Genomic DNA, 25,597 nt, shown 5'->3' with positions numbered 1-25,597 from the left:
TACTAGGGCTTCTGTAAAGCATTTGACTTGGTACTGCCCAACAATTTGACTAAAAAACTAGAATGATACAAAATTAACATGGTACACATTAAAAACTGGCTAACTGATATGTCTCACAATGTAATTGTAATTGGGTGTGTTTCTACTGGGGTCCCACAGGGATTGGTTCTTGCCCCTATACTATTTAACCTTTTTATCAATTACCCGGAAGAAAACATAAAATCATTACTGATAAAATTTACGGTTGACACAAAAATAGAGGGAGTAGTAAATAATGAAGAGAATAGGTCATGTATACAGAGCATTTGGATTGCTTCATAGGGGGGTGCAAAGACAAAATTGGTGGCTTTGAAAATCTATTTTAGAAAGCTAAAAACAACAGACCCTATGTTGAGGATAATAGAGTATTGGGTATTCCTTTACATGTTCCTGCAAGTGAAGTAGCACTAGCCATTTTTTATCCCTGCTGTCTGAGCCCCCTCCATTTGCAAATAATCTCTCAGTAGTGGGTAATCATTGTTACTGTAGATTGTAGGCAGGACCACTGTTCTTAAGGGTGTCTAATACTTCCCATTATAAGATCCTGTTTTCAGCTGATTATAATTTTGCCAAAGTTCAGCTGTTTGGTTTGAAATTTTCCATGCTAAGTGGCTGACTCCATTTTTTTTTGAATGTTTGAGGGAAAAATGGGTTAGCCATTTCTCAAAATGGGGTTAGGGAAAATACTTTGTTTTGCCTATGTTAAAAATTTTTATAATAATTGAATAAAATATGGAATATGGGCTTCAAATTTGGCAGGTGGAGCATGAAAATCTGCCCAAATTTCAACAAGTACTTAGTATCTGAAAAATAATAATTCACACACACTCAGCTGAGCCTTGATGGAATTTGGCAGCTAAATTCTCAGATTACAGCTGCACTGAGCATGTCTCTTCTGTGCTCTGAAGGGTTCCACTGCTGGCACACAGGAGAAGGAAGAATCGTTTCTGGCATAAAGAGGGATAAGCAGCAGGGAGGCATACAGGGAGATGTGGGGGGCAGAAACAGGCTGCAAAGTGAGGAAAGAGAAGGGGGAACAGAGGCAATATGTGGATATTGGTTTGTAACCACAAAAGCATGTTCTCTTCAAGAATATGAATTGAACCCAGGAACCTTGAATTTCAGCATTCCTCTGCTGTCTAGCAAATAGCTCTGAAACCTGCTGAAAAAGTTTGTGTCAGATCCTCATTTAGTGGCTTGTTCACATGGAGGATAACAGCCTTCTACTGTTATCAATTACTCCATTAGTTCAAGCTGTACAGAACTCTGTGCTCTGGATCTAAAGATTCCAATTCTGGTGATGACTCTTGTAAAGGGTTGTTATGGTAGCATTTAATTTTTTTCCAGGATTATTATTATTGTTGTTAAACCTAGGAAATTATATTAAAAAGTTAAGGTTGTAAAGTCAAGGAAGACCATTCCCTCATTCAGTGCAGAGGATGAATGGCGCTCAAGGAATCTATTAGGTCTGTGTAGTGAATGAGTCTGTTGTCTGTAGGACCTCTTGTCTTAATTTAGATGGAATACATGGGCCCAAAGAGTTAAGTATTAACATGACCCTATCACTGTTCAACATTGAACAGTGTTAAACAAGCTTTAGAGAGTTTGATCTAGAGACCTCAGCATGCTTAGTACCATGGCAAACACACCATGAAAATCTTTCTTCTATTTAAGATACAGAAAAGCAGGAAAAACAGTTAAGGCATTTGAAATGTAAAATTTTAAGAGAGGCTTTCATTTTAACGACATTCGTTGTTCCCTGTCCCTTTCCCTGCAGAGAGTCTTCAGAAGGAAGCCAGCCCCACCACCTGTTTGACAATCTCTTAGATGGTAATAAGTGTCTTTTTTGGGGAAAAGATAAGTTAGCTGAGATGGGCTGGAGCTATCATTGTTGCTGTTGTTGTTAAAGTCCTGTCCTATTTCCTAGAAGACAAAACAAAACAAAAATACATAGAAAGGGAAAGAAAAGATAGTAAATATGGAAAACACTGCTTTTGTCTCTGATGTTGACTCTTACTACATTTTTTCTGCTGGAAAAACACAGGCACAGAAAATGGTCTTATCAGCCACTCAGAGACCTGGCAAATTTGTACCAACATTGGGCTGTTCAAGTGCATTACTTTTTGTTGTCTCTCTCACAGCAGTGTTGCAAAATACGCAGTGTTGCCTGGCTAAGTCAGACTTTTATAGAACAGAAGTCAAAAGAGAAGGATAGTAAAGAGAAGAAGTATGGTGGGGAAGGAAAACACATGTGGGAGAGGAGTGTGACAAAGTCTCACATTCTGGGTGGCCTTTGGGATTTTGCTGGAGCCAGTGAAGAGGGAGATATCATATAGGTCCCTCTCTCTCTGGTTCAGTCTGGTCAGGACATCTTTTTGGCCAGTATCAGGATCATGAAGGCACAGTGGTGACAGCAGGCAGTTGGGTGGCAACCATCATGGTGTAGCTCACACCTTCCCCTTCTCTTGTTTTTCAGACAGACAATATTTGCAGTTTTTCTCTTGTCCATATTTTCCTTCCAAAGTTTCTCTTTTTAAGAACTCCACAAGGGAGTGGTGGGTGGAATAGCTCATCCCCTCATCATTTTGTTTGCTAATTAGGCCTAATTTCCAACACACCAATTTTGGTTCATTAATTTATGGTCCCACACTGTTCTTGTGTGCTAGATATGATCTTAACACAGCCTTGAATTATATCAATAGGCCTTTTTGTTTAGACCAGTTTTTCTGTCTTCCTTTTGCACCTTTTCTCATCAATATTTGTTGTTATAGGTTATTTTAATACTGTAACGGAGTCCTCAAAGGGTTAGGTATCCTTCTAGTTAGTGCACTTAGTGCCACCTCCCTGTCTGGATGTGTCTTGCAGTCCAGGTCCTCTTTTAATCAAAGGTGCAATGAGGTGGGCAGGCAGCTTGGGTAGTAGTAGGGACAGTAGTATGGGAACTTAGGCCCACCCACTCCACCAGGCTCTGAGCCAGGGTCCTAGGAGGGTCAACAGTGTCTAGCCCCCAAAAGTGGACTCCAGGTTCCGTCCCTGGGTCACTTCCTACCATCTGCCTTTCTCCCCCAGCTTCCAGTCCAGTATAAGGTGAAAAGAAAAAGAAAAGGCAACCAAACCATCAGCTGCATCTGATCTCAGCACATGGTCTTATTCCCTTGGGGAGGCTTCAGGATAGGTCTGCGCTCCTGCCCAGCCTCCCTCTTTCTGAGCTCCATTGCTCCCTATTCAATCCTTTCTCCGTCTGGAGCATGCTCTTCAGGGTTGGAGGGGTGGGGTTATGGGGCCTGTAATGTTCTTTAATCCCTTTTAGCCCAGTGTGAGGTTTGTATACCCCATCTCAAATACTTTATGAACTTTCACTCAATTGTAACAGTTGAGCTCACATTAGGGTAAATTTGTAGGCCTCATTATCAAAACAGACACCCCACCTCATTTCTTGTAGAGGGTTGGATGGTGTCTAGTGAATGAGGCAGGGGATTGCAGAAAGAGAAAGAATGGCCTCGTGGTTTAGGTAGTTGAATGGTGCCCTGCAGAACTGGATTCTATCCCTGATTCTGCCACAGAGTGCCCATCTCTTTAACCAAAACTTTTCAGAGGTGATCACTAATTGTGTGTCCTTTATTTTATGTATGCCCAACTAGAGCCACCTGGTGTCAGATTTGAAGAAGTGTTCTTACAACTGCATTGAAGTCCGTCAGGGCTGTGCATTGAATATATAAAATGTTAAATACTTTGAAAAATCAGTTCCTAGGAGACTCAAACTGTGTACTCAAAATTAGTAGCCATTTATGTCAATGTTGGTTTTAATTGCTCAGTGCTTTGTTTGACCATCTGTAAAATGAAGATGATGATTTTACTTTACAAGTGTGAGGTGAAGAATATTTCATTAATATTTGTTTTGAGGACCATAGAACAGTCCATGTGGAAAGTAATTATGCTGTATTCAATGCAGAGATGGCATGTGGTAAATAAGGCTTGGACCTTACATTGAACAAGAAGTATACAAAGACCTATTGAATAGCTACCAATTCAGGGGCACTGTCTGTTATGGGCACTGAATGAGGTAGAGGTCATATGGAAAAAATAGTATTTGATCATGTGATTAAAGACTTAATTATAATCCATAGGTACAATACACTACAAATATATGGGCTGAATTAAGGTTGCACAAGGAAACTGAATTTAGACATTTCCTAACTTTTGCATCTGTATGCTTGATTTTTCAACTGTAACTTATTTTTAACATAGTGGGGTGTATGTGTGTGTGATATTGTAACATAATAAAGAGGCAAAGCAGTGATAGGAAGTTATTGATTCTGTGCTGTATGTATTGTCTCTGATGTAGTAAATTATGAAATATTTTCAGGATATCATATTCTACCTGCTGTGTCACTGACTCTTTTCACAGACCGCTCTCCTAGTTTTCAGAAAAAAGAAAAGGAGTACTTGTGGCACCTTAGAGACTAACCAATTTATTTGAGCATGAGCTTTCGTGAGCTACAGCTCACTTCATCGGATGCATACCGTGGAAACTGCAGCAGATATTATATACACACAGAGATCATGAAACAATACCTCCTCCCACCACACTGTCCTGCTGGTAATAGCTTATCTAAAGTGATCATCAAGTTGGGCCATTTCCAGCACAAGTCCAGGTTTTCTCACCCTCCACCCCCCTACACACAAACTCACTCTCCTGCTGGTAATAGCCCATCCAAAGTGACAACTCTCTTCACAATGTGCATGATAATCAAGGTGGGCCATTTCCTGCACAAATCTAGTTTTCAGAGTAACAGCCGTGTTAGTCTGTATTCGCAAAAAGAAAAGGAGTAGTTGTGGCACCTTAGAGACTAACCAATTTATTTGAGCATGAGCTTTTGTGAGCTACAGCTCACTTCATCGGATGCATACTGTGGAAACTGCAGAAGACATTGTATATACAAGGACCATGAAACAATACCTCCTCCCACCCCACTCTCCTGCTGGTAATAGCTTATCTAAAGTGATCATCAAGTTGGGCCATTTCCAGCACAAATACAGGTTTTCTCACCCTCCGCCCCCCCCCCCCCCAAACTCACTGTCCTGCTGGTAATAGCTCATCCAAAGTGACCACTCTCTTTAAAATGTGTATGATAATCGAGGTGGGCCATTTCCATCACAAATACAGGTTTTCTCACCCCCCCCACCCCCCTCCAAAAACCACACACACAAACTCACTCTCCTGCTGGCAATAGCTCATCCAAACTGACCACTCTCCTTACAATGTGCATGATAATCAAGGTGGGCCATTTCCAGCATAAATCCAAGTTTAACCAGAATGTCGGGGGGGCGGGGGGTAGAAAAAAACAAGGGGAAATAGGCTACCTTGCATAATGACTTAGCCACTCCCAGTCTCTATTTAAGCCTAAATTAATAGTATCCAATTTGCAAATGAATTCCAATTCAGTAGTTTCTCGCTGGAGTCTGGATTTGAAGTTTTTTTGTTGTAAGATAGCTACCTTCATGTCTGTGATTGCGTGACCAGAGAGATTGAAGTGTTCTCCAACTGGTTTATGAATGTTATAATTCTTGACGTCTGATTTGTGTCCATTTATTCTTTTACGTAGAGACTGTCCAGTTTGACCAATGTACATGGCAGAGGTGCATTGCTGGCACATGATGGCATATATCACATTGGTGGATGTGCAGGTGAACGAGCCTCTGATAGTGTGGCTGATGTTATTAGGCCCTGTGATGGTGTCCCCTGAATAGATATGTGGGCACAGTTGGCAACGGGCTTTGTTTCAAGGATAGGTTCCTGGGTTAGTGGTTCTGTTGTGTGATATGTGGTTGTTGGTGAGTATTTTCTTCGGGTTGTGGGCCTGTCTGTAGGCAAGGACTGGCCTGTCTCCCAAGATTTGTGAGAGTGTTGGGTCATCCTTCAGGATAGGTTTTAGATCCTTAATAATGCGTTGGAGGGGTTTTAGTTGGGGGCTGAAGGTGACGGCTAGTGGCGTTCTGTTATTTTCTTTGTTAGGCCTGTCCTGTAGTAGGTGACTTCTGGGAACTCTTCTGGCTCTATCAATCTGTTTCTTCACTTCCGCAGGTGGGTATTGTAGTTGTAAGAATGCTTGATAGAGATCTTGTAGGTGTTTGTCTCTGTCTGAGGGGTTGGAGCAAATGCGGTTGTATTGTAGAGCTTGGCTGTAGACGATGGATCGTGTGGTGTGGTCAGGGTGAAAGCTGGAGGCATGTAGGTAGGAATAGCGGTCAGTAGGTTTCCGGTATAGGGTGGTGTTTATGTGACCATTGTTTATTAGCACTGTAGTGTCCAGGAAGTGGATCTCTTGTGTGGACTGGACCAGGCTGAGGTTGATGGTGGGATGGAAATTGTTGAAATCATGGTGGAATTCCTCAAGGGCTTCTTTTCCATGGGTCCAGATGATGAAGATGTCATCAGTATAGCGCAAGTAAAGTAGGGGCGTTAGGGGACGAGAGCTGAGGAAGCGTTGTTCTAAGTCAGCCATAAAAATGTTGGCATACTGTGGGGCCATGCGGGTACCCATAGCAGTGCCGCTGATCTGAAGGTATACATTGTCCCCAAATGTGAAATAGTTATGGGTAAGGACAAAGTCACAAAGTTCAGCCACCAGGTTAGCTGTGACATTATCGGGGATAGTGTTCTTGATGGCTTGTAGTCCATCTTTGTGTGGAATGTTGGTGTAGAGGGCTTCTACATCCATAGTGGCCAAGATGGTGTTATCAGGAAGATCACCGATGGAGTGTAGTTTCCTCAGGAAGTCAGTGGTGTCTCGAAGGTAGCTGGGAGTGCTGGTAGCGTAGGGCCTGAGGAGGGAGTCTACATAGCCAGACAATCCTGCTGTCAGGGTGCCAATGCCTGAGATGATGGGGCGCCCAGGATTTCCAGCCCGTTGCCAACTGTGCCCACATATCTATTCAGGGGACACCATCAAAGGGCCTAATAACATCAGCCACACTATCAGAGGCTCGTTCACCTGCACATCCACCAATGTGATATATGCCATCATGTGCCAGCAATGCACCTCTGCCATGTACATTGGTCAAACTGGACAGTCTCTACGTAAAAGAATAAATGGACACAAATCAGACGTCAAGAATTATAACATTCATAAACCAGTTGGAGAACACTTCAATCTCTCTGGTCACACAATCACAGACATGAAGGTCGCTATCTTACAACAAAAAAACTTCAAATCCAGACTCCAGCGAGAAACTGCTGAATTGGAATTCATTTGCAAATTGGATACTATTAATTTAGGCTTAAATAGAGACTGGGAGTGGCTAAGTCATTATGCAAGGTAGCCTATTTCCCCTTGTTTTTTTCTACCCCCTGCCTCCCCGACGTTCTGGTTAAACTTGGATTTATGCTGGAAATGGCCCACCTTGATTATCATGCACATTGTAAGGAGAGTGGTCAGTTTGGATGAGCTATTGCCAGCAGGAGAGTGAGTTTGTGTGTGTATGGGGGTGGGGGGGGGGTGAGAAAACCTGTATTTGTGCTGGAAATGGCCCACCTTGATTATCATGCACATTGTAGGGAGAGTGGTCACTTTGGATAAGCTATTACCAGCAGGAGAGTGAGTTTTTGTGTGTGTGTTTTTTTGAAAAAAAAGGTGGTGGGGGGTAAGAAAACCTGTATTTGTGCTGGAAATGGCCCACCTTGATTTTCATGCACATTGTGAGGAGAGTGGTCGCTTTGGATAAGCTATTACCAGCAGGAGAGTGAGTTTGTGTGTGTGGTTTTTGGAGGGGGGTGGGGGGGTGAGAAAACCTGTATTTGTGCTGGAAATGGCCCACCTTGATTATCATACACATTTTAAAGAGAGTGGTCACTTTGGATGGGCTATTACCAGCAGGACAGTGAGTTGGGGGGGGGGGGGCAGAGGGTGAGAAAACCTGGATTTGTGCTGGAAATGGCCCAACTTGATGATCACTTTAGATAAGCTATTACCAGCAGGAGAGTGGGGTGGGAGGAGGTATTGTTTCATGGTCTCTGTGTATACAATGTCTTCTGCGCTTTCCACAGTATGCATCCGATGAAGTGAGCTGTAGCTCACGAAAGCTCATGCTCAAATAAATTGGTTAGTCTCTAAGGTGCCACAAATACTCCTTTTCTTTCTCCTAGGTTTGCTTTTTGTGGATGTTCATTGAACCTTTTCACAGTAGTAATTCACTATGGCATCATAGAAAACAGAAAACACTTGGCTACTGCTTGAATTTTTGGCGCAGGTTACAGTAAACTTCTATGACTTTCTGTACTTCACTACATGGGACCCTGTATGTATATGTGGTCTTTGCTTTGTGAGATGCGAGTGTAATTAGGTGGTGTTAGAGCACTGGATAGCATGCACAAAGCTAAGCATGTACTTCAGCTGAAATGTTTTCTTGAAGACATTTGACCTTACTAGAATTGTTCAATAGCTATTGTGGGTAATAAATAGCTGTCAGCCTTTTTCAAGTCCTAGTAAGGTTTATTCAAACAAAACTGACTTGTTTAATTTTCATAGCTGTACTGTACACTGATGCTTATGAAATAGAAATGTAATTTAGAAAGTGAAATCAAGGTTTATCTTCTAATTTAATCTACTGGCTCAAGAAACTAGATTCACTTCACTTTGAAATACAATCGGTGAGAATTTCACTATACATGTAGACCCTGAAAATTTTTCTCTGTCAGAAATATAAAAGTATAAAATATTAATATATTAACTTATGATTAAAACACTACCTTTTTCCATTTTGTAGGTTAATATATTTCTAAAAATATTCTAATATGCTATTCTGTCTAAAGATTAGAAATCAATCACAGTACATCCCTCTACTCAATTTTAGATATTAATGTTACGCTACCTCATTTTTTAGTCTTAGTGGAAGTTAAAAAAGAATACGGTTCACTCCAACTATATGGACAAGTATTAAATAAATCTAGTTTAATGCAAAATTAAACTATTTTTCCCCATTGGATGTAGATTATAGAACTGCAGATAGAAACTGTTTTCCAGTACACTGCACTCAGTTGTGCAAACTTATTTTTTTAGGGTCAAAGAAGAACAAAAACCACAACCGACACAGTAAGTAAAATATCTTAAAAGTACAGTAGGCTTGACTTTTCTACCTTTGCCATGTTCTGCTTTCTGCACCTTTGATGGTATTAGCTTTCACTAATACCTGATAGGCTGCAGCTAGTTTGTCATCTGCTTCCTGATTGGCTTGTAAGAAAGCTGCCTGCAGCTTCTTACTTCATCCACATGTTAGCTGGATGTAGTTTCTTGCTGCCTGCTTGTGGCCTGGTTAAGTGTAAAACTTTATTTCCCTTACATTCTTAGTGGCTGACTTATTATTGCAGCTAACATTCCCATTGGCTGTAGCTTTTCCACCTGTATATTTCTATTATTATTGGGTAAGAAAACACTTAAACTAGTATGATTTATTTGGTTATTCAGTCACATTGTTTGCTTATTTAAACAGGTGGTTTCCCTTTAGCGGGATCACTGAGCTGGTAAATAACGTTCTTCAGCCACAGCAAAAACAACAAAATGAAAAGGAGCCCCAGACGTAAGTAAGCTGCTCTCTGTAGACTAATTCATGTCTCTATAGCATTAAAACATACTGGAGAGTATGTGTAAAATACTTTCCCATTCATAACATCCTTATAAGAGCATTTTACAAGCTGACACTGCCTTTGCTTTCAGAGCTTTGATTGGAAAGAGAAATATGCAAATTAAGTGAGGGCCCACTTTTACCAGACAATTGAGTTGATTAGATGGGGGGGGGGAGGGAAGAGAATCTTAGGAACTCTCACTGCTCCATTTAATGCCTTTCCTTGCAAGTACTCTTTTTGAAAAACTTCCATTGAAGTTAACATGAGTTCTATGCATGGGAAGGTTGAATGATCAGATATGTGGTATTATATGTAGCATATCTATGTAGATACACAGTATTTATGATATGGGTCATACATAGAATGCTATAAAATATACATCATACATCTGAAGAGCTGGGAATTTTCCATTTCATTTTTTTCATGACGTTGAAATATCTGTAAAGTTTCTGAGCTTTGACAGATATGAGGTGAAATCCTGGTCCTATTGTAGTCAATGGGAGTCTTGCAGTTGACTTCACTGCAGCCAGGATTTCACTGATGATCTTTTTACAGTGCCATACCACGATGGATTTCCTTTAAGGAGAACCATATGAGAAATTAACTGTTTTTGCCATTTGAAAATGTTAAGGTTGAACAGAACCTGGCAAAGCTAGGAGATTCAAAATTACAGTTGAACTTAAACCATGCAGCCACAAATAAAAAGAGAAGAAAGTTAAGAATAACTTTAATTTCAAATTTCCTAGATTTTTCTAAGTGTTACAGCCTAATGTTATAGCTTTTTAATTTATGGAGTTTTATTTTATTTATTTACTTATTTTTATGGGAAAAAGTCTTGTTGGTTTATATAATTAATTTTTACACTCTTTTTGGGCACATGCTTAGGTAGTTTTAAAACATGCATTTTTATTATTTCCTTTTTATATATTTTTCAGAGACCTGTCTGGTCCCTTTGTTAGATATATATTTAGCTGAGTTTCTTTTAGTTATTATAGGCAATGGCAGTTTTAGTTTATTGTGAAAATATATATTTAGAAACATAAGAATCTTTAAAAAATTGCACAGGAGAACAATTTGTGGGATTGGGTATACTAAGCCCTGAATTTTGCAATCCTTGCAAACGTTCTTTAGAAAAGGCTGTATGATTTGGCTCATAACTACTTTCATATATATATATGATCCCTTTAGTGGGATCACTGAGCTGGTAAATAACGTTCTTCAGCCACAGCAAAAACAACAAAATGAAAAAGAGCCCCAGACGTAAGTAAGCTGCTCTCTATAGACTAATTCATGTCTCTATAGCATTAAAACATACTGGAGAGTGTGTGTAAAATACTTTCCCATTCATAACATCCTTATAAGAGCATTTTACAAGCTGACACTGCCTTTGCTTTCAGAGCTTTGATTGGCAAAGAGAAATATGTAAATTAAGTGAGGGCCCACTTTTACCAGACAATTGAGTTGACAATTTTGCACTCAACTAGTTTTTTTATACACTTAAAGGCTAAAAAATAAATTTGATAAAATCTATACTGTAATTTTTTTGTCAGACATACATATATGCAAAATTTCATGTGAAACTTTTAAACCTTTCAGCCAGAATTTTTTTAAAGGAAAGCAATAACCTCCTGAAAAGAGTTAATAATGGAAATGTTGACAATTAAACTACAGCAGCAGAAATGTTTAGCTATAAAGTTATATATTTGTATTACTTATATTTTTACACACACACACATTATTTCAGTTTTATTCATACTTTTTTATGATACCTGAAGTATCTAATTTCACTTAATTGTACTGTAGGCTGTATTTTCCAGTGATCTATTATGAGGAGTATTCACTTCTAACATTATAATAGCTGTCTAATAATTAGCATGACTTATTATGTGGCAATTAGAATCAGAAAAGGAAGGGGAAAAACTGAAGAGTAGTCATCATAATCCAACTATGATTTCATCCTTTTAAAAATTTCTACAGGATAGTGTAGAATTTGTAATCCTAAAATCATAGATTTCTGGTAAAATTTATAGAAGATGCATTTTTTTTCTTTATGAAATACAACTGTGTTAGTTACTGCTTACATTCAGCTCACTATGCTACGAGATTACGTAAAACACTGAGTTTTGTCATGGTGAACATGAGCCAAATTCTGCTCTGGTATATGTACAATTCCCACTGAAGTCATGATAGCAGGGCTCCTAGATCAGGGGAGAGAGCTGGTCAAAAAGTGGAAAAACAATTTCTGGAAAAATTTTGAAATTTCAAAGTTGTTTCTGTTTTGCAGGGTTCAAAAATTTTTCCTTTTAAAATTGCTTTTTGGCCAAAATATATTTTGAAAAATTTCAAAATTTTTATTTTTTTCTCCTTTCTCCTCTATTTTTCTTTTTTGTCAATGAGTACAGTAAAATGGTGTCCAGGTTTTGTGTGTGTGTGTGTGTGTGTGTGTGTGTGTTTTGTCGACTCTGCAACTTTTCAAAGGTGAGGAAATTTTGAAAAGTTACAAAATGGCTAATGGAGGAGGAGAAGAATGAAAAAGTGTGTGTGGGGAAACAAAACATCATTCATTCTGTTGTATTCAGTAATGAAAAGGAAGGAGGATAAATGTGTGAAACAAATGCAAAATTTTGCAATTTTCAGTTTCAATGAAAAAGTGGACAACAAAACTTTTTATGAAAGTTTTATGTTTTGGAAAAAAGGCCATTTTTCAGCAAAAAAGTTTTAGTGAAAAACTTTAACCACCTTTAATTGAGCTTAAAATTTGGTGACAATCTGTGAAGGAAGTGGTAAAATATTTAATATTATATTTTTTTTTCATTATTTAAAAAAAGTTCTTTTGATATTGACAAGTATTAGATTTTGTAAGCTTATTTTTGTCTGAAGATAAACATCTATAAAATTCAGTTATTGGAAGAAAACTCATTTATGTGGTTTCTTCAGACATTCAGTTACAATTATTCAGAAGTCATCGAAGGGTCTGATCCTTCAACCTTTATTCATCTGAGGTTAATGGGACTACTTGGACGAATTAGGGTTACCAGTTTGATTGTAATGCTTTTTCACTATTAACAGGCAATATGAAAAAAAACTTCACACAAAAAGTCTAGTGTGATATTTTTCATGACATAAAAGTACTGTATTTTGTATTATTTCAGATACATCACATCAATACCTACAATGTTTAAAACCTATGTATAAAGATATTACAATTGATCTGTTGTCTTTGGCAAATAGGGGGTGTGTGCAGATGAGACGAGGGAGAGTTAGGTGGCTAGATTTTTTTCTAAAGTTCCCAAGATGAAATCAGTGGGGGAAGGTGTGGCAGGGGTGCTGAAGGAATTGAAGAATTGGAATTTTGGAACGGAATTTTGTTATTGATTTCAGTAGGGTCAGAATTCCACCTGCATGTCTACTGGAAACATACAGAGGGGACTGTGTGTGTGGGAGAAATACAAACTAGGTGAAGAAGGCAGTAAGGCATTCCCTGTTGGTGCATAACCATGATGTTAGGTGTCTATTACAAGCAAAAAAAAAAAAAAAAAAAAGAAATCTACACACTTGTAAAATATTCTTTAACTGACCATTAATTTAGCAGTGCTATACATTCACATCTCTAATATACAGATTTGAAGAGCTGCTGCATACTGGTCTTCTAATCTAGAGCATATGGGAAATAACATACAAGAACTTCTAGATAGACCAGTACATGAACGTGATGATTTTTGCTATGCTGCTGTATATGAACTAGAAGTGCCATAGCCTACGAACAAACTTTCTCATTTGAATAAGAATTAGCGGATAAACTTGGAGAAGGAAAATCCAGTTGAAAGTTTACTTTTCTCATTTATTAGTGGTAACATAAGTAAGTTAAAGTGTTTTGGTTTTTGTTTTTAAACTGATTTTTTGAGTTGACAAAGGTTTCTTGGGACAATATGTCTTCTCTGTGAGGGCTGGCTCAAGAAAAAACTCAGACCCCCCCCATCAAAATGATTGACTTGGGCCATCCAGTGTGCTATCTTCTCCCTAAGATATGTCCCAAACTGCTCTGTCATGCCAGCAGGGAGAGGCGGCGGAGGAGAAGAAATAGGTGATGTGTTCAGAATTGGTACATTTGTGAAAAAGTTAATGTAATCCTGTACGGAAATGTCTCGATAAACAGGAGGAGACAGAACCTGCAGTGTTTTCCCAGTTAGGACTTTGATAAAAGGGGAAACATCCTGATTCCTGAGGGGACTCTAATTATTAACACTGCAAAATTCTCACCATGAAGCAGCTTTCACTTCACTTTTCAGTTCTGAAGCCTAAGTAGTAATGCTTAGCATTTCAGTTCATTTTGCCACTGGTATAATTTAGCTGGGTTCCCTAACATTTTTCTGCTTATTTATGGTCTGCAGATGGCTGTTGCAGCTGGGGATTGCGGGGGGAGACTGGGAAATAGCATGAAGCTGCTCATTCTGTCTAGAGTTTTATACTAGTGCTTGCCACTATAGTATCTGAGCATCTTCCACATAAAATCAATAGCAGTAATGGAGTCTGTAGTGGACTACATGTCTCTTGCTCTCTTCCCTTTTCGGGGTAAAAACTTAGCTTGTGGTACTGATTTTTTTGGGAATATATAGTGGTGGTAGTAATCCTGTGAATGTCATTCTTGTTATGTTGGAAAGGCTTTTTCTAAGAGGAAGGTTTCATAGCATTTTCCAAACATAGTCAGACTGTGAATTTGTCTGCTTTCCCCTTGGAGTTTATTGTATAGCCTCTTGACTTAGAATGTTTTGTCCCCCAGCTCTCACATGCTTCATCTTCATTACTGTCCTGGATGTTTGTATGTCAGCCAAAGATTCCTCACACTGAAGACATCCTCAGCTGCCCAGCGTATGCAGCTTTATGGCCCCTTTTCCTATCAGCCTTTGGCCCATCATTTTTGATTGATGCAAATAGGTTTAGTATATTTTCTGTAAAAAGTAGATTCATATTATTTGACTTCACTGGGAGTTGCAGGTGCTCAGTATACCTCAGGATTTGGGCCTGAGTTTATAATATTTTGTCTTGTAAACAAGTTGAAAAATCGTGCAATTGTATTCTATAGTAAGCTCCCTTCAAAAGAACAAGGTTTATAAAATTTGCTTAAAGAAATGTCCAGAATATAAATATTTTATTTCTGCATGTGGACATGTTGGTTTATTTTTTGAAGTGTTGCATAATATATTCATTATTACTATAATAATGCAACTTGAGCTGTTAAAGATAATTTAAGAATATAGTAATACCATATTTTAAACATATCAGGGTGCCCTAAATAACATTTAACGTTAAAGAAATACATAAATTATTCTAGCCAGTTGCAAAACTATTTTTTGAAATACGTAAACAATTTTTTCTTTTGGTGCACATGTGTAACACCCACTATTACTAAAGAAAGTTATGTATTTACAGCAGAGAGAATATACGTAATTCACTTCATCAGTGGCTGGTAGAATTTTTAAAGTCACCTTAGAACGGCTCCTGCTGATGATCCTAGTAGAACTCTCATTGCCTACAATGAGAAAAGGAGCAAGCCTTCTTTCCTGGCTTTTGATAATTTATCAGGAGGATGGTATTCTTAATATAATAAGATTCCAGAGTGTGTCACTCTGTAGCTTCAAAAGTCTGTTGTGTCAGTGTGAAGCTATAGAAATTACTACAAGCATGGCTGGGGGATATTTTTGTTCAGAATATTACCAGGTTCTGTCATTCCTGCCCCCCCGCCTCCCGCGACAGCAAGGCATGTATCTACGCCATGCCATAAATCCTAGACCACTGTGGTATATATCACAAGTAACTCAGCCAATCAACATCCTTACTTTACAGCTAATTTTCAGGCTACTATTTTATTGGTTCTGTTAGGGAGACTGCACAGATGGTGGTTTCTTTGGCCCAGCTGCCACAGTTTTTCAGAACTACCTATACAATAGCACACACAATAATCCCAAACACACCTCACTACAGCATACACCCCTGATTCACCAGCTGCACAAATACACCCAAGTCTCCCAGCACTATACAACCCACACACAAATCAACACAACCAGCACAAACAGTAACCCCAAATATCCTAGAATGCATGATGAGTCAGTGTGAAGTGATGAAAACAGCTACAAGCAAAGTTGAGAGTTCTTTTTGTTTAGAATATCACTAGATTTCATCATCACTGGGGTTCATGGTGTGTTGCTGTCAGATTTTTAAGTTCTCAGCCATTTTTGGCTTTTTACACACATGATTTCATGAATTATATCTGTGACAGCACAGACTTTCAGGTTCAGGTACTTGTTACAAATGCAGCCTGTGTCAGAGGGCGTTGTGGATTATTTATTTATTTAAATAATTAGAATCAAGAAAGTATTTTCTTGTACTTGTAAGATTAGTTTTGAGTGGGAGAGGGGAGCCAGACACAATAAAAGTACACTATTTATCACAACATAGTGACCACACATGGAAAAAGATTTCTCAAATCAAGCATGTTAAATTCAGTGCTTTCTCTCTGCTTATAACAATAGTGTGTTAATAGACAGCTATCTTGTGTTTTTTATGAGGCTATTGTTACTTTTGTAGGGGAGATAATGGATAATATTTGTTACAAAATGAGATGTTACAGAATCTTAATTTTTCTACAAGATAAATCTCCACAACCAAGGTAACTTTTCTATTATTAGCCAAACCCGATATATTCTAAAAGAAATATTTTCAGTAAAATGCTAATTTATTAAACATCTGTGTTCTCTCTGGCCAAGAACCTCAAATAAACTGCTAGCAGATTGTTTATTAATTTTAGTTTATTTCTAGAGGCAAACCTCAAAATAAACTGATCTTCAGTCACTCAAGAATGATATAAATTTTTTGCTATGCAAGTTTTTGAGTAATATTTGATTTCTACCATATATACTCATTCACTGTGATCTCCTGCTCACATCCCTACATTTTTGTCATCTGTCCTACCCCATTGGAATAGAGTGGCCTCTGGTTTTATAGTGGGCAAAATTTGGAATTATAAAAGTTTCTGTTATAACCATCATGCACTGTATCTATACAGCAAACAATGTCATTGTTCAGCTCATCTTCCCTCAAGGCACTGTTGCCTAAAATAGAACAAAGGAGTGAAATCAATTGTAAAACAGTATCAAGATATAACATTGCTTTAGTTTGACCTCTGTGCCATTAACCCGGAGGAGAACACTTGACAAGTAGAGGTTTTTGATATGATGTACATTATTTTCTACATAAAATGGTCATTAAAGGAAATGATAGTGGATATGTTTATCAGTATCTGAATAAAAATTCTTTAAAATCGCCACATTGATAGTTAAAATAAAATATATCAAGAAAAATAAATTAATGTCTCAAACAATTAAATGGTTGATTATTGTTTGAATTTTGGACATGATGCATAAACATTGTCATGGCTTTCAGATAATTGGGAAGTCCACCAGTAGATTATTTACTTAAAGCACAGAAATAAATGAACACAGGAAAATTATTAAGTTATTGCAGTCTTTTATTTACAATATGTTTAGTTCCTGGAAAAAATGGTTGCTCTTCGAGGAGTGTCCCTGTGGGTGCTCCACTTTAGGTATCTTAGCACCCTGCGCTTGTAATCAGAGATTTGTAGTAGCAGTGTCCCAGTTGGCCGCGCACGTGCGGCAATCGTCTCGCGCCACTCCAAGCGGCTACCTAGCATGCGCACCAACCGACCCCCAGTTCCTTCTCTACCACCCTTGGCTTGAGTCGGAGCACCAGCAATGCCCCTTCAACTTTGTAGAAAGTTCATATTCCTTCCTTTTTCTTTTATCCCCTCTATTCTAGTTAACTTCAGTTAACGTTACTTTTAATTTCTTCCATATTTAAAATAAATTTTTTTTAGGGTAGTTTTTTCCTCTCCCACCCCCGGTGGGCCTCCTCCAATGACTGCTTAAACACGGGCTACCCCATTTTTCTGCAGAGCTGGACCTTCCTCTGGCATGCCTGGTTCCCCTGGATTTAAATGCTGCCTGAACTGCAGGCTATCAATACCTGTTTCAGACAGTCATGCTCAGTGTGTCCGCTGTCTCCGAGAGACCCATATTCCTCAAAAGTGTCTTCACCGTAAAAAACAGACTGTCAGGCACTAAAAGCCAGGGACCTCCAACTTAAATTACTCATGATGGAGAAATCCCTTAAGCCAGCCTCCAACCCAGAGTCCAGGATGCCTCCTGGCCAATGCTTACCAGCAGCAGCCTCAGAGAAGGGCTCCACTACCAACACTGTTTCCAAGGACCTTGCCCCTAAAAAGGTGATCAAACACCAGTCTCAGTCATCGCCACAGCGAGATCCACCAAAAAAGAAATGGTCTCCTGGCAAAAAATCTGCCCCAGTACCAACGGTACCGAGAGCCTTGGAGCGAGAGGCTACTGAGACTTCCTGAGGAGCCAAGGATCCGGTACGGGCAGGCTCTCAGTCAAATGCGCAATCCTTAGCTCGGCATGGACCATGCCGAAGAACATCCCGGCACTGACCACTGTAATGGTGCCACCTACTGCATCTACACAGCTCAGCAAGACCTCAGCACCGACAGTTTTGACCCTCTCCTCTCAGACTGCTCTGCCATCCTTGGCACCGAGCTTCCCAGTACTGCAACTTTTCACTAGACAGGCAGACCTGGCAGTTTCTTCGACGCCAGGGACCCTCCACGTTCAGTACTGATGGTACCCCAGTGAGGCCGAAACCAAGTCAGATCATAACCCCAGGGGCTTCAGCACGAAGATGATGATCTCCAGTGATGATGATGAGGAGAACAACCCAGGACTATACACCCTTGCCACTCCTCTGCAAAAGCTGGTCCCTCACATCACCAGCCACTAGTAGACACTCAAGCTTGGAAGCCCCAATCCTGGCTGCCACCTCCTATGGCCCTCCCACCCAAATGGCCATATTGGGATCCATGGGCCATTTATAGGGCCCAGAACATTAGACTACCTAACCCACCAGTCTCCAGAACAGCCTGCTCTCCCTCACCAATGGACCCAGCACCCCCCACCACCACATCTGGGGATGACTTCAAGTCCTTTCGGGATCTTTTCAAAAGGGTGGTGTACTCCCTCAACATCACCTTGTCTGAGCTCCCTGAGACCCAACATAAGCTCACTGACATTCTCCAGGCCTCCCCATCGGCAAAAATAGCACTGCCGATTAACGCTGCCATAATGGACCCTGCCAAAATCATCAGGCAGACACCAGCCACAGCCCCTCCTTTCTGTCGGACAAAAAATACTACGTGCTGGCAAAAGGGGCTGAATTTCTCTTTACCCACCCCACTCCTAATTCACTGGTCGTGGAGGCAGTAAATCAGAGGGGCAAACAGCAACAGTCTAGATCCACCCCTTACAACAAGGACTGGAAGAGGCTAGACCTCTTTGGGCGCAAAGCCTATTCTTCCACCACCTTGCAATTCCGCATCGCAAATTACTCTGCACTGCTCACAAAATACACACAGAACCTGTTTTCTACAATGTAATCTTTTATTGAACATTCCCAGAGGATGAGAGAAGCATATAAGTCCAACATCTCTGAAGCTCTCTCATCACAAGGATGGCCCTCCAAGCCTCTCTCGATTCCAGCACGCTCCACCGTGACCTCCGAGGTCATGCATCAGGCATCTTGGCTCCACCTATCAGGATTTCTGAGAAAGGTACAGGCTATAGTTGAGGACCTACCTTCTGAGGGTCAGAAACTGTTTTCCAAATTCACCAATGTGTTCTGGCATACTCCAAAGGTCTGTTGGTATCTATGTCCTTGTAAACAAGAAAAAGCAGGGCAGGTTTTGTAACCAAAAATTCCAGGTTGCACCATACTCCCTGCCTCAAAGACACTATACCCAACGCTGCAAACCGAGGCAGACGGGATGAAGGCATAATCAAGACCAGCCTTCCACGTCCCAGCCTTCCACTTTTAAGCAATTGTGTTTTGAAGGTCTGGTCAAGGGCCTGATACCTCTACACTCTCTAATTCCGGATCTCAACCCCACTTGAACACCTTTTTGGGGACTCCCTGTCACCATATTACCCAGTCTGGAACAATATCACAACAGACAGATGGGTCCTGAAAATTACCAGCAGGGTTACTCCATCCCCTTTATTTCTATCCCACCTACCCATCCCGCTTCCCTGTCCCTCTTCAGGGACCGCTCTCACGAGCCCCTATTACAACAGGAAATAAACCACCTCCTGCAATTAGGGGCCATGGAACCAGTACCACCTCAACACAGAGAAAGAGAATTTTATTCCTATTTTCTCACTCAGAAAAAGAACGACGGATGGAGATTCATTCTGGATTTAAGCAAACTCAACAAGTTTGTGAAAACACAGTGATTCAAAATGGTGACCCTATCGACAATAATTCCGGCATTAGAGAAAGGAGATTGTAGGTCGAGGGATGAGAGCCAAAGACACTTATTTTCATGTCCCCATTCACCCAGTGCAGAGAAGATTCTTGCGCTTTCACCCTAGGACATCAGCATTACCAATACAAAGTGCTACCCTTCGGACTGCCCCAAGAGTCCTTTTCCAAAGTCCTTGCTGTTGCTGCAGCTCACCTTCACAGACTAGGCGTCATGATTTTTCCATACCTAGACAACAGCCTGTTAAGAGCATCAACACACTGGGCAGCACTAGAGGTCACACAGACTGCGATGGCCCTCTTTAAAAACCTCAGAGGCCAAATAAATCTTCAGAAGTCCACTTTGGTCCCTGTCCAACAACTGTAATTTATAGGGACCTATCTTTACTGCCTCACAGCAACAGTGAGGTTACCTCAATAATGCTTCCTCAGTTTAACCAATCTGATTACTACAGTCATGCTCAGCCCACAAAGGTCTGCCAGGACGTGCTTACAACTTTTGGAACACATGGCCGCTACGACTTTTGTCAAACATGCCAGATTACATATGAGATGCCTACAAGCCTGGCTTTGCACATGCTATATACCACACAAGCACTCCCTCAACAGGCAGCTCACCATGCTCCACAAGGTAAAGGATTCCCTCGAGTGGTGGACGCACCCACAAAACGTCTGCTCGGGCATCCCTTTTCAACAAAAAGCTCCTACAATAACTATCACCACGGTTCCTCCCTCATGGGATGGGGAATTCACCTGGGCGACAACGCGATCCAGGGTCGATGGTCCTCAACGGAAGCCACCTTTCTTATAAACATACTAGAACTAAGAGCAGTCAGAAATGCATGCGAGCATTTCCTTCCTCTAATCCACAACACAACTATCAAAGTCCTTACGGACAACACAGCACACATGTTCTACATAAACTGCCAAGGGGGAGCCCTATCATACCCTCTATGCATAGAGGGTTATACACCTTTGGAATTGGTGCAACTCCCACAATGTAGACATCTCGGCATCCTACCTGCCAGGTCACCAGAACACCATGGTGGACCAATTGAGCAGAGTCTTCTCACAAACCCACAAGTGGGAGATGGACTATGCAACCCTCACCACCATATTCAACCTCTGGGGGTTCCCAGCTGTAGACCTATATGCCACAGCTCACAATGCAAAGTGTCCTCAATACTGCTCCCAAGCGGGGCTGGGATGCCACTCCCTGGGCGACACCCTCCTCATCAAATGGGAGGCGCCACTAATGTATGCATTCCCTCTGATTCCACTTCTGAGTCAGGTTATACACAAGATCAGGCAAGACAAGTCCAGGATCATTCTCATTGCCCCTATGTGGCCCTGAAAAACACGGTTCCCATATCTGAGACAGATGGCAGTGAAACCAACTTGAACCCTTCCTTTAATACCTCACCTCCTGACACAGGACGTGTCAGTCACCCCAACCTAGCTTTTCTCCATCTCAAGACCTGGCTTCTCCATGGCTGATGGGTATTGACAAAGACTATTCCGACAAAGTTAAAGACATACTCTTGAACAGCCGCAGACTAAGCTCACAGAAAACATATACACAAAAGAGTACACGATTCTGCACCTGGTGCGAGGCTAGCCATATTTCTCCACAATCAGCCCCACTGCCCGGGGTCCTCAATTATATATTGGGTCTTAAAAAATCAGGGCTATCCAACAGCTCCGTCACAGTACACCTCGCTGCAATCATCTCGTTCCATAATAATGTGGATGGAGCCACTATCTTTGCTCATCCAACGACAAAGCATTTTCTAAAAGGCATGATGAATACCTACCCAATGCTAAAAGACCTTACACCTGTGTGGGATCTTAACCTCATCCTCTGTAGCCTCATGGGGAAAATATTGGAACCCTTAGCGACTTGTTCATTGCTACATCTATTGATGGCCTTCCTCATTGCCATCACTTTGGCAAGAAGGGTAGGAGAGCTAGGTACCTTAATGGCACACCCATTATATACAACATTCTATAAAGACAAAATGATCCTACAGCTGCATTCCAAGTTCATACGTAAGGTAGCCTCGCCCTTTCATCTAAATCAACCAATATACTTACCTGTGGTTATTCCCGAAACCACATGCCAAGAACAGGGGGGCTTCTCTTCACAAACTTGATGTCCACAAAGCACTAGCTTTTTACCTAGAAAGAACAAACATTTAGAAAATTGTCTCATCTCTTTCTCTCCATAACAGAACGATCAAAAGGTCAGACCATCTCTAAAAATGGATCTCAGCTGTATCCATTTGTGTTACCAGCAGAACAACCTCCCTGCTCCACCAGGAGTTCACATGCACTCCACTCGAGTGTTATCAACACCAGTAACATTTCTCAATGACATACCCATCACGGACATTTGCAGAGCAGTTACCTGGGCCTCTGCCCACTTTTAGTAAGCACTACACTCTCGAGCAACAATCAGCTGCAGACGCATAGTTTGGACTCTCAGTGCTAGCCACCGTAAATAAACCAACTCCGAAGTCCCCCCTCCATTTGTTACTGCTCCATAGTCATCTAAAGTGGAGCACCCACAGAGACACCCCTCAAAGAAGAGAGTTACTCTCCCTGTGCAGTAAATGAGGTTCTTCGAGATGGTTGTCCCTGTGGGTTCTCAACTACCCCCGCTCCTTCCCTCTACTTCGGAGTTTCACGGTGATCCTCTGGGGTAGAGAAGGACCTGGGGGTTGGTTGGCTGTGCACGCTAGGTAGCCGCTTGGAGCGGCATGAGATGGCATGTACGGCCAACTGGAGCACTGCTACTACAAATCTCCGATTACAAGCGCAGGGTGCCAAGCCACCTAAAGTGGAGCACCCACAGGGACAACCATCTCGAAGAACCTCAGTTACTGCACAGGGTGAGTAACCTTTTTTCAATAGCAGTGAATTTTAAATAGTACTTCATAAGCCTATGTACTCACACTGCAGCGACACTTTTCTTAAGACAAAAATGTGTACTTTCAACTGACACACATGGTACTACAAACATGAGCTCTTGTTCAAATCCAATGTTTGTATTTGCAAACAAAAACTATATTAATATGAAGGTAAAGTTGAGAGTAAATATGAGAGACTTGTGTAAGTCATTCTGTGAGAGGCTGAAGGTGAACTCCACACGGAAAGCTCAGTTTGTCCAATGTCTTGAGCAAGGAAAAACTTGTTTCTCCCATGTCTTGAGCAAGGAAAAACTGCATAGAGAAGATCACACCAAGTATGGCACACTCACTAGCTTACCCATTAATTTCCAAATAGTTCCTGGTCCTAGTCCTCATCTTGAAGATGATTAGCCAAGCCATAGCATGAATATTTTGTGGATAAACTTTGTCAGTCTTTATTCTGTACTTTCAGTATTGTTAGCGCCAAAGATTTCCAACTTTATGGGGGGAGAAGGAAATAACTGCTTTTAAAAAGAAAACAAGATTTTTTGACTTGCCTACTGATTTTCTGAGCCCTGCCTTCCCTAATTTGTGTGTGATAATTTTAGGTTGAAATATAATCTTTAAATGTATGTGCAATGTGCAGACATCAGTATGGTTCTTGTCCTATCCCAGCTGCTAGAAGAAGGACTACTCTTAATTTACACATCTCAGAAGTTAAGGGAACTTCATTTTTCCTCTTTCTGTTCCTCTCTCTGAACATATTCCTACCTCCCTTTCCTCACTATCTCCTGCCCATTCCGGATCCTTTTCCCTGCAATCTATCACTTCTGTCTCCTGTCCAAGTCGCAGCTCAAAGGGAAATGAGGGTGGCTGTCTTGGTTGAGGGCAGTCTGGCTTCTAGTAAAGGCAGCCTTGCGTTCAGTGTCGAGATTGCAAGGAAATGTGGGCTATCTTAATTGACGGCAGCCTGATTTCCAACCTTTGGAAAATAAGTGAGATACATCATGGTTTATGGATAATTACTTAGATGCCATTACTTAATGTACTCCATGGCTAGTGCTAAATGTAGGATTCTTTTAATGGATTAAATCTTAATTTTTCAATAGTCACGCATAATGTAAATCTATTTTATTAATTTAAGCATGCAGAAAAACTTGCAAGCTATAAAACCTGTTCTTTTGATTTACTCTTTTTTTTTAAATGGTGGAAATATTACATCAAAATGTCCTAACAAATTGTTAGTTTTTAAATTTAAATTTCTCCAATCACAGGGAGACAAACTCAGATTAATGAAAACTGGGGAAGGGGAAAGGATTCTTTATATAAGTTGGTGGTATGTGGTGATTGTTGTCAGCTTCAAGCTAGCTGTGACTTTTTCCTCAGGCTGGGAGAGCCCCATATCTATCTGAGGTCTAGTTGGAAAGCCGGATCCAGAAGTGCAAGATCCAGTTGTCACGTAGAAACCAGGGCCGCCCAGGGTGGAGGCAAGTGGGGCAATTTGCCCCTGGCCCCGCAGAATACTATAGTATTGCACCTTTTTTTTTTATGGAAGGGGCCCCCGAAATTGCTTTGCCCCAGGCCCCCTGAATCCTCTGGGTGGCACCAACAAAGGTGGTATCAGACACACAGGCAAAGACCAAATTCAGGACTGTCTAGGATATATTCTATAACCTAAGAAACACCATGGCCTGAATTCCAATGGGCTTTACATTGACTAGAGATCTAAATTAGAGAAGATTTAAAAAAGAGACGGACATAAAGGAATAAAAAGTGAAGAGTAAGTTCCTCATTCACGGTTATTCACTCTGATTCACACCACTTTATACTTCACTAGTCTATGAAAAGTACAGAGGCTGTGCATAGCAGCTCTTTTCAGAGTTCTTCTGTAGTTTTTTAACCCAATTTTGTATACACAGTGTCCTTGATCACAGTCTCAAAGTATATTTTTAACAAGTTCAGTTTTCAAAACAAAGTTCCCAACATTCATAGGCTTTTCCTTAGTCTGAATAGGGTAAGTGACTTTAGTGATATGTATTTTGTATTGTATGTTGTGCATACTTGTTTTTCCAGTTCTGGGAAAACTATACTTTACTTAATTCTTACTCTTAACTCCTTTTCCATTTTGAGAGAATAAGGTCAGGTTGGAGAGCATGAACAGATGAAAAGGAGTTGATATTAAAGTGAGAAATAAATGCAGCTATTTCAAGGGTTTAAACAAAAGTACATTCCTTTCTCTACATATATTTAGACACTGGATACCATATTGTGAAGTATGTTTTCTAGTCATTCCTCAGAGTTTACCTATTACTTCTAGGATATAGCAGTGTGAATTTTTTTCATGGCTGTTCCTGTTGTGGCCTTTCAGTATGATGGTATATTAAAATGTTCCCAGTGATTAGTTTCACATTTATCAGCATAATCTTTTATATGCTGTGTGAAGTAGTTATGGATATGCGATTGAGGGATAAATTTTGAAATATTGATTAAAATTGTTTGTAATGTAAGTTAAATTGTGGTTTTACATAGTCAAAGGGATTAACTCTAGTCACAACTAGCAACTGTTAATAGTATTTTTTTACCTTTTCATCCCATTCTTTGATTTCTCTTATCTCTGAAAATAAAA

At 40.5% G+C, this 25,597-nt stretch overlaps 1 protein-coding gene across 44 annotated transcripts in view; it reads left to right on the top strand.

Annotated features, from left to right (window-relative positions):
- RIMS2 (regulating synaptic membrane exocytosis 2) overlaps positions 1 to 25,597 on the top strand; it is a 737,322-nt gene that overhangs the window by 99,452 nt on the left and 612,273 nt on the right. For 24 of the 44 annotated variants that reach the window (XM_075124982.1, XM_075125005.1, XM_075124992.1 and 21 more), the window contains exons 2-3: positions 9,099 to 9,131; positions 9,529 to 9,615. The exons of 16 other annotated variants lie outside the window; for them this stretch is intronic. In XM_075124982.1, the coding sequence (XP_074981083.1) occupies positions 9,099 to 9,131; positions 9,529 to 9,615 (120 nt within the window). Of the gene's footprint in view, positions 1 to 9,098; positions 9,132 to 9,528; positions 9,616 to 10,856; positions 10,922 to 25,597 lie in introns of those variants that run through there. 4 more of the 44 variants (XM_075125014.1, XM_075124984.1, XM_075124994.1 and 1 more) reach the window with 2 other exon arrangements.

This window comes from Caretta caretta, chromosome 2 (genome assembly GCF_965140235.1).
Source record: "Caretta caretta isolate rCarCar2 chromosome 2, rCarCar1.hap1, whole genome shotgun sequence".
In the NCBI taxonomy this organism is placed as follows: domain Eukaryota; kingdom Metazoa; phylum Chordata; order Testudines; family Cheloniidae; genus Caretta; species Caretta caretta.
This window is presented reverse-complemented; position numbering and strand designations above follow the sequence as displayed.